The 15,764-nt window shown below is 40.0% G+C and overlaps 1 protein-coding gene across 2 annotated transcripts in view; it reads left to right on the forward strand.

The window, feature by feature from the left end:
- COL14A1 (collagen type XIV alpha 1 chain) overlaps nt 1–15,764 on the forward strand; it is a 175,969-nt gene that overhangs the window by 20,000 nt on the left and 140,205 nt on the right. For both annotated transcript variants that reach the window (XM_050940487.1, XM_050940490.1), the window contains exon 5: nt 3,961–4,056. In XM_050940487.1, the coding sequence (XP_050796444.1) occupies nt 3,961–4,056 (96 nt within the window). The remainder of the gene's footprint in view (nt 1–3,960; nt 4,057–15,764) is intronic.

Consider the following 15,764-nt stretch of genomic DNA (forward strand, 5'->3'; position numbering starts at 1 on the left):
TAGGCCAGATGCTCAGCTGGTGTAAGTCAGCATAGCTCTGTTTACTTTAATGGAGCTATGCCAGTTTACACCAATTGAGAATCTGGCCTAATATGTTCAGCACATGATCCTGCGAAATCCAGACAAATATATACAGAAAAGGATAAATGTGTTCTGTCTGAGGGTGTGTTGATTAGTTAGGTGCACTTTCTGCCCTGATTTACACCACAGGCCTTAAAAGCAGCAAAGAATCCTGTGGCACCTTATCTTCTTTAGGAAATTAGGTCAGTATTAGGGGGAGAGATAGCTCAGTGGTTTGAGCATTGGCCTGCTAAACCCAGGGTTGTGAGTTCAATCCTTGAGGGGGCTATTTGGGGAACTGGGGTAAAAATCTGGGGATTGGTCCCCCTTTGAGCAGGGAGTTGGACTAGATGACCTCCTGAGGTCCCTTCCAACTCTGATTCTATGACTATGTCTCTGAGGGGTGTGAAAGATCCACACTTCTAAGTGATGCAGTGAAACTGACCTACAATGACCAGTGCTGGATTGATGGCAGAATTCTCCTAGCTACCAACTCTCAGGGAGATGGAGTACCTATGCCAACAGGAGAACCTGTCCAGTGGCCTGGGTAGTGTCTTCACTGAAGTGCTACAGCAGTGTAGCCAAGCCATCCTGGAACTCAGTTAAAGACAGGTCAGGACAGATTTAGTCTATAGAACCAAAAACCAGATAGACTGTGGGTAGGGAAGTAATTTTTCCTGAATCCTCTTCCTACAAAACACCTTCTTTGAACATTTTTAATATCTGAGATGCTTGTGCTTCAGGTTTCTATCTGTGTAATGGGTCTGCCAATCACAGCTCTAATTGCTAGACCACCCTCCTATCCCATCCAGCACATGATAACCAGTGCTGATTACTTGATGTAGAGGCCATGACAAATCCTTCTAGGAATTCCCCACTGCCTGTATTTATTATTTTAAATATCACTGGTTGCAGAACCCACAAAACCACAGGTTACTTTAACATTAAAGAAAAACCTATGGAATGGCTACTCAAACTTCCAAAGTATTAGCTGTGGTTGTTCGTAACTGGCTGTATTCCACAGGAAAAGCAGAGCTGGCAGCTTGATTTTAGAATGCAGGGGTTACATTCTATTTAATATATTGTTTCTTTAGCTGCAATATGTTTTCATTGGCTGTAGTGAGACTTGGATCCCATTTGACAGTATAATGACTGCATGAATGAAACCAGATACAATGTGTATGCAAGTCCTTCCTTTTTTATGTTGTATTTTCATGGCTTTTTCTTCCCCCATGACAATGTGATGACTAATTCTTGGGACTGTGGAAGATTAAACTGTTCCAGGGCACCTTTGGGGAGGGGAAGGAAGGGCCAGAGTAAAATCAAGAGGGACTAGCAGGACACTGGACACATCAGCATTTTAAACTCTGAGTTATAGCTAATGTACAAAGTCCCCCTCCCCACACACACCTACAGAAATCTTAACAGCTTGCAGTAGTCTGTTATCCTTAGGATAATTTATATTTTCTTTTACATGACCATGCAATTCTTATGTGATAGCTTACAAATCACAGTAGAATAAAAAACATATAAAATAACTAAGGCCTTGTAATGGAGTTTTATCTTAAAGAGGTAGATTGGACAGATGCACTAATACATTCAATTTCCTCATCAAGCAAATATGTGAATGAATTTTAGTTTTGGCTTTTAAAGCTTTATAGAGGCAATATTTTTAACAATGTCTTCAACTCCATAGGGGTAGTCTCTGTAGAAGAATGGCCAGCTCTTTGCCAGAATTACTTTGGTTTTTTGCCTTCTAGTGAGAATTCTCTCATGTTAGTGCTCTGTTCACCACCTGGAGACCAGTCTAGTGCGTGGACATCTTCAACAGCCACTGGAGTCACTGGCTATTGATGCCAAATCAGTCCTTACCCAAGCAACACTCACAATTGGCCAAATCATGACGTTTGTTCTCTCTCTCCCCCCCCCCCCCCTTTCTCTGGCAAAAATTCCCTTTCACTTCAGTGCAAGATTTGCCTGGGTAAGATGTGAGTCAAGAGTTCTGAATAAGACTCTTAGGGTATGTCTACACTTTGAGCTGGAGGTGTAATTTCTGACTCAGATAAATGGCCTCATACTCGTTTTGATTGAGAAAGTGTGCTAAAAATAGAAGTGTAGCCACAACAGTGCCGGTGGCAGTATGGGCTAGTCACCCTGAGTACAATCGTGCCTAGATGCTTACTGGGGTGGCTGGCTTGTCCCACTGCCTGTGTAGCTGCAGCTATACTTCTATTTTTAGGGTCCTAGCTCAATCAAAGTTAGTGCATGTATGTTTACCCAACCTGGAAATGACACCCCTAGCTCGAGTGTAGGCATAACCTAATCATGGGCTAGCTCATGAGGGTCTCAGTCTGCCCCGAGTAAGGGATAGGATGTGGATTCACTATTCCAAGAGCAGACAAAGGACAGAATTGTCTCTGAATCACAGTTCTCCCACTTTGCTCCTGGGGTAAGTAATCTGCTATTGGTATAGACATGACAGAGCTGTGCTGGCCATAGTGTGCTGGGGAAGAAGTCAAGACTCCAATTATTTCCCACCAGGATTCATGCTCTTGCCTCCCATTTGCTCTGGGGTGAGGGTGGGAGGATAGCAGGCCTGCAGAGGCTGCTCCCCTCTCCGCCCGCTATCCACACACACTGGAACCTGCAATGTGGGTATCAACACTGTAGAATGGAGGCTTGTATCCCCCTTACTCCCTGTGCAGTACTGCAGAGGTTGGAAGATTGGACTGCGACTCAACAGATCTGTGTTTAATTCCTGGCTCTGTTACAGGCATTCTCTGGGAATTTGGGTGAATTATTTAATATCTCTGATCTCAATTCTGCAAAACAGGGATCATAAGATTTCCTCTCTACCCTTCAACTGTCATGTCTATTTATCTTGTAAGCTCTTTGGGGCAGGGAGAGTCTCTTACTATGCGTTAATGCCTAGCACAAGGAGGCTGTGATCTCAGCTGGGCCCTCTATGCACCACGTAATATAAATAATGATCAATGCTGGCCATAAATCAGCACTATATAAATTAAAGGCTTAAATTCTACTCAGATTAATTTTCTGTTCTTTATAAGTATGTATGTCAGTTCTCACAGGCAAAACACATCCCTTTCTTGGCAAGACTCAAAGCTATTCAAGGTGGTATATTAGATCTTTAGCCACTGTGGTGGCTGCATGGATATTAACACCAATTAATTTTCCTAAAACAATTCAATTTTTTGTAGAAAAACTATATCCTGCACAGAGTGAACTTCATTCACATGGACTTTAGATGTGATATTGCCAGAATATTTCTGAGTGGGAAGAACAGGGTGGTACAAAGACTAGATGATCACCGTGATCCCTCTGGTCTTTAATACAATGTTTGGAATCACTAAACAGGCTGAATTCTGCGTCCTGTGGATGGGGGACGGTATAAGGAACCTTCATACCCATCCCCTACCTTGTTTAGCCCATGCTAGGGCTAGGCACAATTGGAGTCTGAGCTATGGACCTGCCTTACTCCTGTAGGAGTGTGTGGTGCCCTGGAGAAGGCAGGGAGGAGGCATCCCAAGGCATGGGCTTCATGGAGGGATATAGTAGCTGAATGAATTCACCATGTGTCTTTCCTCTGGGCAGATTTTTCCATCACCAAAGTCTGTCTTAAACTTGGTAGTAGAACTGCTAGTAGAAACAATTTAGGTCCTAATACTGATGTACCTGTGCTTGGACTCTTCTGAGTGAGGAGTCATTCTCACCAAGACCCACCAAGAACATGACTGAGATTAGAAAACAAACAATTGCTAACTGCCATTTGCTGCCTAAGCAAATTGTACAACTTTGCTTGAAGATTGTGGTGTGGGGGAAGAATATAATACATTTAACTAAACTTTTCTCAGTCCGACACATTTGTTCTTATCTTTGTAGTTAAAGATCTAGAAAGAAAGAAGGAAACATCAAGTAAATCCAAGGTCAAGGGTACGGAAGATACAGGTGGGAGTAAACCATCTCCATCTACAGAAGGTCAGATTGTCAAAAAATATGATTTTGTGATGTCACATTAATAACCAGTTAAATATATAACTCTGCCATTACATAGACCGTTTTCCTCGTTACAGATGTGTCTTTTTTTTCATTTGTTTTCCAAGATAATTATCAGCATTTAATTGCACTGATGGCAATTATAGCAATTAAATATAAGTAAAAGTCAATTTTATTCACCCTGGATATTTGATTAGCTACAATAGAAAGTTTTCTTTACTTTGTTGTTCTATTTTTCAGCTTTAAACAGCGTTTTAAAACTAAACAGCATGAAAAATAATTGAAAGTATTCTTTTGAACCTGCATAAAACAGATTGTCTTGCCTGATTTCTGCACTTGCATTCACTATTCAATATACAACATAGTATATATATAATAATAACAGAATTAAATATGACTTTCATGCTTGGAACTGATGTGAAATTGGCATATTTTATTACATTGTCCCCTAGAATCAACCTTGCATAACTACCTGATTTTTATGTACAGCTGTCTGTCTTATGCATGCAAACACTTGCACGCAAAACACTTGTATGCAAAAATCAGGAAGTTCTGTGTAGTTACATGAGTTTTATTTTAGATGTTTTGATTTTGTGTATGAGAGAGAGATTCGTAACAGGTTAACAGAAAGAAATTTAGCAGACTTGGAGGGTAATGCAACTGTGCTAGTCATCAGAAACATTTCCAGAATATATATAGCACATACAAGAAAATCCATTCTGCATTTAATACATAACATAGCTTCTGGTTGGTTCTGAATTATTAAAAGAAATCCTCCTTTCAGAAATAGCACTGAAGGCAATTATTTCCTTTAGCGGTTATCTATGATATGTAGAACAAGCAAGGGCAAGAAAAGCTTAATATGACCTCAAATAATCTTTCTGCAATAAATAGACATTGAAAAAGACTGTCACCTCTCCAGTGCCATTTCAAGCAAGCACTATGTTATTGGTCCAACAGTCACTGAAGTCAATGGGAATCCTTCCGTTCATATCAGTGGGCTGTGGATTATACCCTATATGGCTGTTAATTTAGATACTGTCTTGTAATTATTTAATAAGGTTTGGTTTTGTACAGCATGGTTCATACCAAATTGCCACTAAGTCTTCATATTCAATACAGTGTGTAAAGAAGCTTATGGAAAGAAGTTTACTAGCATGTATAGTTCTGTAAACTGTGAGCTGCATTTGCCGATGTAATATGGTTGGAGGTGATCTGACCTAGTATTTGGGAGAATGTCTGAGCTGGGGGAAATGAGATGGTTAGGGAAGGAAGATGTGATTGTTTAGAGGCTTAAGAAATGGAAAAGGCCAGGGTGGAAAAAGCTGGGCCTGTAATAACATTTGAAGAAAGGGTTGAATTGGCTCAGAGTGAGAAGGTGCCTGAGTCAGATTTCAGGAGAGGATCTACTACACCCTTCAGGGAGACAAGAGTAGAAGCAGAGCTGAGTCTATCTGCAAAGGAGAAAGGGGAGATGAAGTTGGCACAAGAAAGTTGTGGTCTGTTGTGTCCCCGTGTCATGATTCAGTCCTTTTTTATTTATTAAATCTTTTAACTTCAAAACTTGCTTTAGTTCTCTGAAGGTCTTCACATGCCATGTAAATACGGATGGTTAGTACTGAATACCAAAATGGAAGTGTGCCATATGCTCAGAAGAAATGCAAAAGTTTTCTATGAAAAACTGTTGGTCTTGTCTGAGGGTTTTCTGTGAAGCTGGGGTGTGTGCTGGGGTAACATAAAACTTGCAAGTAGCTCACTTTTTTGCCCTATTTGTTGCTATTTTTGTGGATCCTGACTTTAATTCTTTATTTTGTACAGCTCTGTTCCCAATCCAGCCCCTTTTAAGTCAATTAAAGACACCATTAGGCTGGATTCTTTACTGGCTTAAACCTTGTGCAGACTTTCAGTTTGACAAATTTTAATGTACAATAGAACCTCAGAGTTACAAACACATTGGGAATGGAGATTTTTCGTAACTCTGAACAAAATGTTATGGTCATTCTTTCAAAGCATTGACTTAATACAGCTTTGAAGCTTTACTTTGCAGAAGAAAAATGTTGCATTTAACCATCTTAATTTAAATAAAACATGAACAGAAATTATTTATTTACCATGTCAAATCTTTTTTTAAACTTCCCCTTAATTTTTTTAGTAGTTTACATTTAACACAGTATAGTATTGTATTTGCTTTTTTTGTTTTTTTTTGTCTCTGCTGCTGCTCAATTGAATACTTCCAATTCCAGATGAAGTGTGTGGATGACTGGTCAGTTTGTAACTCTGGTGTTCATAACTCTGAGGTTCTACTGTATCTGCTGTCTCATCAAGCATTTGGCATTGGAAAATCATGAAATGTTGGAGGGTTGAGATAGAGCATTAATTAGGGAAAAATGCAAACATGTTACTCTGCCATCTCCACAGTCAGCTGAATGGGGATTAGATCACTTCTGTTGCTATTTCTCTAATACATTTTTACTCTGCAAATGGCAGCGTGTCTCCACTGCCTGTCTGCTTCTTATTCCATAAGCAAAACCTATTGTCAAATGGTATGGGGAGGGGGAATTGGCAGCTGTGCCATCCCTTGCAATTCAGGCACTTACCCATGGTGCTTCTGTGATTATTTTGTTTTAATCCTGCATCGTATTGCACGAGTAATGTTAATTCTGTCATTTCCTAACTTTTGACATCTTGACTTTACAACTTTAACCATGTCCTTTTGATGTAGTTTTTGTGTATGTGATGTGTAAGAGAAATCCACAGTGTGCCCTGGAGATGAGAATTTTCTCTGTGCAGGATGGAAACGTAGTTTACTCACTGGAGGAAGCTTGAAACATCTTCTTTGTCTGGTCACAGTATTATAGTAGGTTATGGGGTGTAGGCAGGGGTGAAAGTAACTGAAAGGACTTACTGGTATGCCGGAGTCCTGAGTGGGGGCATGACCTCAACTGGAAGAGGTGGGGCCTTTAAAGTTCTGCAGCGGCTGGAGCCCTGGGCCCTTTAAATCACCTCTGGGGAAGCCCATACAGTACAAGGGAGATGGATACCTCGGTGGTTTGAGTATTGGCCTGCTAAACCCAGCATTGTGAGTTCAGTCCTTGAAGGGGTCCCTTAGGGATATGAGGCAAAAATCAGTACTTGGTCCTGCTAGTGAAGGCAGGGGGCTGGATTCAATGACCTTTCAAGGTCCCTTCCGGAGCTAGGTATATCTCCAATTATAAATAATTAAACCATCCACAATGACTACAAGTTCTTTCTTGAGTTGTAACTGCTAATTTAGACCCAACATTTTATATGTATAGTTGGGATCATGTATTCCAATGTGCATTTTGTTGCCCAGTCAACCAGTTTTGTGAGATCCTTTTGTAGCTCTCTGCAGTCTAGCTGGGACTTACAAAACTACTCAAGATAGTTATCTGCAATTTTTGCCACCTCACTGTTTACCCCCCTTTCCAGATCATTTATGAATATGTTGAATAGGACTGGTCCCAATACAGACTCCTGGAGGACATGACTATTTACCTCTCTCCATTCTGAAAACTGACCATTTATTCCTACCCTTTTCCCCCATCTTTTAACCAGTTACCAATCCATGAGAGGACCTTCCCTCTTATCCCAGGTATGAAGTGGTATAATAATTACTTTTAATCTTTAGCAGTTAAGGTTATAAACTGTAAATGAATTGTTCTTGGACTATATATCATCCAACAGTATTGTAAATCTTTCTGTAATATTTGAAAGCAAAACTTCCCTTAGAATAAAAGACACGTCTGTCTGTCTCTCCACACAACTGTGCTTTTGTTGTTTTGATGAATATTTTCTTTCATAATAAAACTTTTCCAGTGTGGTTTCTTTGCACGATGCTGCATCTTCAGTAGAAGTTCTTTCAAGGAATGATATAAACTGTGATTACTTGGTATACATCTCAGCTACATCCCTTTGTATCTACACTACAGTAAGTTTTGCAGATGAGGTAACAGCTCTGCTTGAACTTGTCCACTTTGTGGACAGTGCTAGAAGAGATAGGGGAGACAAACTGGAGTCCTGAGAAACACTGTAGTGGTCTGGCATGGCAAGAGCTTTTGTGTATTAATGGTGTTTCCAGTCCTCTTGGCTTTAATCCATACTTCAATCTAGCACTATAGAAATGTCTATAAATAAATGTGTAGGATGCTGTCCATATGCACTGTTGCTGAGAGGAAGAGCAGTTCTGTGGTTAGAGCACTAGTCTGTGATTTGGGAGTGCAGGATTTAAGTCCCTTCATTGCCATCTGTAAGATGGGGATCATAGCTTTTACCAACCTCACAGAGGCATTGTGAGGATAAATACGTTAAAGACTGTGAGCAGCTCAAACTACAATAAGGGAGGCCACATAATCACCTTTGATAGATTTCTGTATTTAGTTGCACATAGAAAGATTGTCATAGTGGGTTTGCAGGAATTAAAACTATGGCGCTGGGTGCTTTATAGCTATGGATAAACCTGGTATATCATGAATGCTGGTCCCACAGCTGGCCAACATCCAGGAGAGATGTTAGTTTGCTGGCAAAGGTCAAAAAGCACCTTTTAAAAAGCCAGCCTCCATCAAACGGAGTTCTGGCAGTGGTCAGAGGGATGAGAGAGCACGTTTGGTTGTTGTTTACAGAGTAACATGTCTGTATATCTTCATGGGATTTGTGTAATTCTGCCATGCTGCTAGGGCTATCCAGTGCACAAGAGTTGTGACAGCTGTGCACAGCTGCAAGAGGGGAGTCAGAGGGTTCAGGAGCCTGTTGAAGTCTAGAACTATTGAACACAACTTTTGAACATGAGAGGAGGTGTGTTACTGAGGATTGGGTGACCCCGTCTTCCCCTCATGGAGGTGGATGGATCTCCTGACACTTAATTGCAAATATGTGGGACTAGGGGAGCTGGGCCTCTGCATTATTACCTAATTCCTGAGGGAATCTTCTTAATCCTTTTTCAACCCTGCCCCCAATTTTCATTTTGTTTCAGTGTCATGGGGATATTTTGGGGGCTGGCACATCCATTAATATCCTTCACCAACTGTCAGTCAGCCGGGGGATGACCCCACGTTCATGTTAGGATCTCTGGCATGACTTGTTCCGTTCCATTCCATTCCTTTGTGTCACTTCTTCTCTTGAGCTCAGTTGTCTTAGCTGAGGATTGAGATTCCACTACTGGAAGGGAACACTTTTGAGTTGCTTCTGGAAGCCTAATCTGCTAGTGAACAGTTTAATTAACTTGACTCTGAATTATAGTCTCATTAATATTACTGTGATGGCTCCATACTACAAATGAGTGGGCTCAATGGGCACAATCCTGAAAATGTTTACTTGCAGGAATAACTTTGCTCACACAAGTAGTCCCACTGAAAATAATAGAGCATAGAAAGTGTCTTATATGCATAACAGTTTGGAGAATGAGGCCCTATAGCAGCATATATCAGGAAATTTGCAAGGTTTCTGTAAGTCAGCAGCTTTAGGTGAGGCAAATTTTAACCTCAACAGGGCCCTTGCTTCAGTTCAGTTTATTTAACTAGTACTAGTAGAATTTGGAAAAATCACCTTTTGTTGAACGCTCATATTTGGGACTTCTGTTTTAAATTAGATGTGTGATAAACACTATAGGTGGAAGATAGGGATGGTAGTTTTTTCTGGAAGGCTAATCAACTCTTTCCTGTAGAATACCTCTGTTATCTCATCTGTTCTTCTCCTCTAAGAACTTTCCAGCTCAATATCCCAATTTAGCTCAATACCTAGAGGGCAGACAGGTGCTGTCAAACTGTGGCAGATGTTTCTGCCTTCAGAGTTTCATAATATTTAGTGTTCCATTGTTCTCCAAAGAAGTAGTAATACAGTCTGAGTTGCAAGCAGTAATGGTGAAGCTATCTGTCTGTGTCTACAGATAGGTTGATAGTTATAAAGAGATTTATAACTATTTCAGTGAGGGCAACTCTATACGGTTGGTTTTGTAAAAGGAAAAACCTCAGATGTTCAGATTTTGTCTCAATCAAATACACACTCTGTCTGTCAGCCCAATAATTATACATGCATCTGACAAAGTGGGTATTCACTCACGAAAGCTCATGCTCCAATACATCTGTTAGTCTATAAGGTGCCATAGGACTCTTTGCTCCTAATAATTATGTAATCCTTCTGTCAGGTGGTGTCAGCACCACCCAAGGCTGCGTTCAATATCCAAGGGTTTCTCCTAACATTATAAACCAAAATCAGCTTAAGCTCTCACCCAGGAATCTGGACTAAACACCATCTTGCTCTCTGAGTGCCATTGTTTATTTAGGTACCTGTGGGTTATGAAAGTGCCTAGCTTTAGACACCCAAACTTGCAAATTTTGGCTTCAGTGACTCGTAGAAAACAAACAGGGAGCCAACCACTGGCTGAATTGAGAATAAAGCCCAGAAGACTAGGTGCCACTGCATTCTGTGACAGGAATCTCCTTTCTTCTGGCAACTGTGTTCATCGGCTGGTATTCGTGAAGTGTTACCATCCAGTCAGTCCCTGCATTATGCTGGAAAGTAACCATTTGTGCTAATGGCAGATAGCAGACCACCATGTAAATTATGGTTTTACAGACTCTACATTTTTATATTTTTAAATGTCACTACAAAACCCAACTAAAGATGAGCCAAATCATATACCAAGTTAACACAGAAATTCCTGCGGTCTCCATAACGTTGGCTGACTTAATTCAAATGATAACATTGGTAAATTTGAGCTCCTTTTTTAAGTACAACACTAAAAACATTCAGATTTAGGATCTCTCAGTGTCTCTGCCATATTATAGAAGCTCCCCTTACGGAAAAGTTCTATACAATATAATAATGGTGAAATAGTATTCTATATAAATTACTTTCTAAAGCTATGGCATTTAATAGAGAATAGTGTCCTTTGTATAAGGTTAGTTAATCATTCCATGGAATTCTCTACGAGGGATACAATTCTCTTTAATTCTATAGGTTGGTTCAACAATAATTTTGTATTAAATTCTATTGGACTTTTCCATAAGGGTCTACCCTAAAAAAATCTAATTCAAATGGGCATGGATATGAGAATTATCACTTGGTTTTAAAGCAGTATGAAGACGATAAGAAAAGGATAGTTATAAGTGACATCAAATTGAGGGAAGTGTCTAGTAAAGTACCTCAGGGATTAGAGTTGAGTCTGCTCTGATTTAACTTCTTCATTAATCATCGGGGATATAATATGATGTCAGACAGCTGGGCTGCCTACATGTCGTCTACATCTGTTCAACTCACACATGTTACAAGAGTGAGGCTAGAAAAATAATAAGGGACTTATTGAGATTAGAAACAGGGGTAGACGACAAAAATTAGATGAAACTGAAAAAAAAGGCAATGTAGCAGTGGGAAAAATAATCTGAAACATGGTTATTCAGTAGGTTATTCGTGGCTATTATAGAGGATGAGAGAAGCCTGAAAAACAGTGAACTTCTCCTAGAAAGAAAGGAGCACAATTAGATTGTAAACTCTCTTGGGGCAGGGACTGTCTTTTTGTTCTGCATTTTATGGCATTTAGCATGATGGGGTCGTGATAATCTTCGTATTGGTATTGTTTCCTAGTCTTCTAACTACTGAATAGAGAGTGGCAGGCAAAGGGAAGTTCTCTACAGGAGAATGCATTATATATAAAGCTAAAATTTAGTCACAGAAGTCACGGAATCCATGACTTCAGCCTGTGGTGGTAGAGTTGCAGGGTCCCCCGCTGCCCGCAGGGGTAGGGAGCTGCAGGGTATGCTCACTGCCTCTGGGGTCCCTGCAGCTCCTGGCCACCGTGGGTGGTGGGGAAACCCCTAGAGTTGGTGGTGGTGGGGGAACCCCCAAGTTCCTGGCTCCCATGAGTGGCCGGGGAACCCCTGAGCTCCCGGCTGCTGCGGGCCCGTGAAGCTGCGGGTGGTGTGAGTATCCTGCAGTTCCCGGCTGCCATGGGCTGTGGGGACACCCCACAGCTCACAGCCCCCACAGGCAGAGCAGGGACCTCTCAAGTTGCAGGCAGCAGGAGTACCCCACAGCCCCCAGCTGCTGCAGGGGGCTCCTAGCTCCTGCACATCTGCCCTGCTTCAGGCCATGTGGGGACCTGCAGATCCCCATTTTGTCCCAGATATTTTTAGTAAAACTCATGGACAGGTCATGGCTTTGATGAATTTTTCTTTTTTGACCATGACCTGTCTGTGATTTTTACTAAAAATATCCCTTTTAAAATCTCAGCCTTAATTTTATTTATCTATATCTATGTACTCGCTGTAGGAGTAACAGGTATAAAATAATTGATGGCAATCCTATCACATGAGACACTTTGAATTGAACAGAGACTCATCAAATAAAAAGTTCAAAACAAATTTCTTGTGAGCGATGTGACAGCTGACGTAGATAATTTGGGTATAAACACTGAATACAACAAAGTACTTTTTTTTTAAACTTGCTCAGGGCCTTACCCTGCATTTGCTGCATACTCCAAACCCCCAGTGACTTCAGCAAGTGTGTAGGATGCACAAGGTATCCAGGATCAGGTTCTTTCAAGGCTCTTTTGTTCTTGTTGTGTTGTCTGTCTTTCGGATTTTTTTTTTCAGAAATATTTTTGGCCTTTGAGAAAAATATTATTCTGTTTTTGTGTTTGTTATTCAGGTGACACAATGATTCCCTAGATATTGCTATTAAGTGGCATATGTCACCCTTGTTAAACAACATGGTCTTCATTGGTTGTCTAAGGGCTTGTCTACACATGCGGCATTGTGCACCTATAGAGCGCTCTAAAGTTTTGCACTCTAACTGTCCTGTGTAGAGCATGCCGACACACTCTAAAAGTTCCTAGTGTGCATTAACATACTACTTACAGGAGTACGTCAATGCACAAGGTACCTTTTGGAGCACCTCAGAAGAGTCTACACAGTACAACTAGAGCACTAAACTTTAGACTGTTCTACAGTTTACAGACCTTTGGTGTGCATCATGTGGACAAGACCTAAGATGTAGGGTTTTGATTAGGGCTGTCAAGTGATTAAAAAAATTAATCGTGCAATTAATCACACTGTTAAACAATAATAAAATGTAGGGCTGTCAATTAATCACAGTTATTGTGATTAACTCAAAAAAAATAATTGCGATGAAAAAAATTAATTGCAACAATAGCATACCAATTGAAATTTATTAGCTATTTTTGGATTTTTTTTTTACATTTTCAAATATATTTATTTAAATTACAACCCAATACAAAGTATACAGTGCTCACTGTATATTATTATTTGTATTACAAATATTTGAACTGTAATAATTAAACAAAATAAATAGTATTTTTCAATTCACCTCATACAAGTACCATAATGCAATATCTTTATTGTGAAAGTGCAATTTACAAACTTAGATTTTTTTTTTGTTACATTACTGCACTCAAAAACAAAACAATGTAGGTGCTAAAGTTTTACAAGTCCATTCAGTCCTACTTCTTGTTCAGCCAATCATTAAGACAAACAAGTTTGTTTACATTTATGGGAAATAATGCCGGCTACTTATTTACATCGCCTGAAAGTGAGCACAGGCATTCGCATAGCACTTTTGTAGCCAGTGTTGAAAGGTATTTACATGCCAGACATGCTAAACATTTGTATGCCCCTTCATCCTTTGGCTACCATTCCGGAGGACATGCTTCCATGCTGATGATGCTTGTTAAAAAAATTAACTAAATTAATTTAAAAAAAATGAATTAAATTTTGACTGAATTCCTTGGGGGAGACTAGTATGTCTCCAGCTCTGTTTTACCTACATTCTGCCATGTATTCCACATTGTAGCAGCCTTGGATTATGTCCCAGCACATGTTTTGTTTTAAGAACGCTTTCACTCATATTTGACAAAATGCAAAGAAGGTACCAATGTGAGATTTCTAAAGATAGCTACAGCACTCAACCCAAGGTTTAAGAATCTGAAGTGCCTTCCAAAATCTGAGAGGGACGAGGTGTGGAGCATGCTTTCAGAAGTCTTAAAAGAGCTACATTCAGATGCAGAAACTACAGAACCCAAACCACCAAAAAAGAAAATCAACTTTCTGCTGGTGGCATCTGACTCAGATGATGAAAGTGAACATGCATCGGACTGCACTGCTTTGGATTGTTATCGAGCAGAAGCCGTTATCAGCATGGACACATAATGCTGGTTGAAGATGAAGGGACATATGAATCTTTAGTGCATCTGGCACATACATATCTTGCAACTCCAGCTACAATAGTGCCATGTGAATGTCTGTTCTCAGTTTCAGGTAACATTGTAAACAAGAAGTGGGCAGCATTATCTCCTGCAAATGTAAACAAACTTATTTGTCTGAGTGACTGGCTGAACAAGAATTAGGACTGAGTAGACTTGTAGGCTCTAAAGTTTTACATTGTTTTATTTTAGAATAGTTATTTTCTGTACATATTTCTATATTTGTAAGTTAAACTTTCATGATAAAGAGATTGCACTACAATACTTGTATGAGGTAAATTGAAAAATACTATTTCTTTTGTTTATCATTTTTGAAGTGCAAATATTTGTAATAAATAATATAAACTTTGATTTCAATTACAACACAGAATACAATATATTTGAAAATGTAAAAAATTCAAAAATATTTAATACATTTCAATTGGTATTGTTTAAGAGTGTGATTAAGATTGCGATGAATCACGATTCATTTTTTTAATACCTATTAATTTTTTTTAGTTAATCGCATGAGTTAATGGTGATTAGTCGACAGCCCTAGTTTTGACTTATATATGGCTTGGAACCTGCTTAACTAAGAGTCTGTATTTCTTCCCTTCTGAGATAACCATGGTTAGGCTCAGCCAGGAACCCCTGATCATGGCTAGGTAAGCAGCAAGTTTTGATTGTTCCTCTTTCCTAATCTCTTCCTCCCCATTTCTACCTCCGCTTAAAAAAATTAAATCCATGTAACTAAAAATCCTGTGCTAAGTCTTCAGTAGATTCCTCTGACTTGTGCATTGTATCTCTATCCCTATCCCCAGCCCGTCCGCTTAGACTGCATATTTTTGGATTGCAACCCCTTCAGGACAGGGATTATCTCTTTTCTGTGTTTGCGCCATACCTATTATCATAAGGATCCAGTCACAGTTGGGGCATTTGTGAACTACCATAATATAAATATTTAATATAACAAGAAAAGAAAGAGAGCATGTGGCAGGTGCCACGTGACATGGATTCATAGAATCATAGAAATGTAGGATTGGAAGGGACATTGAGAAGTCATCAAGTCCAGTCCCCTGTGCTGGGGGAGGACCAAGTAAACCTAGAACATCCCTGACAGCTGTTTGTCCAACCTGTTCTTAAAAACCTCTGAAAAGATGGCGATTCCACAATCTCTGTCAGAAGCCTATTCCAGTGGTTAACTACTGTTATATTTAGCAAGTTTTCCCAATATCTAACCTACATCTCCCCTGCTGCAGATTAAGCCCATTACTTCTTATTCCTCACAAGTCAGGCTTTCTAAACCTTTAAAAATTTTTGTTGCTGTTCTCTAGACCAGTGCTTCTCAAAGCTGGTCTGCTGCTTGTTCAGGGAAAGCCCCTGATGGTCCGGGTCGGTTTGTTTACCTGCTGCATCAGCAGGTTTGGCCGATTGCTGCTCCCACTGGCCACAGTTTGCTGCTCCAGGCCAATGGGAGCTG

The sequence above is a fragment of the Gopherus flavomarginatus genome, chromosome 2 (genome assembly GCF_025201925.1).
Source record: "Gopherus flavomarginatus isolate rGopFla2 chromosome 2, rGopFla2.mat.asm, whole genome shotgun sequence".
NCBI classification, from domain to species: Eukaryota; Metazoa; Chordata; order Testudines; family Testudinidae; genus Gopherus; species Gopherus flavomarginatus.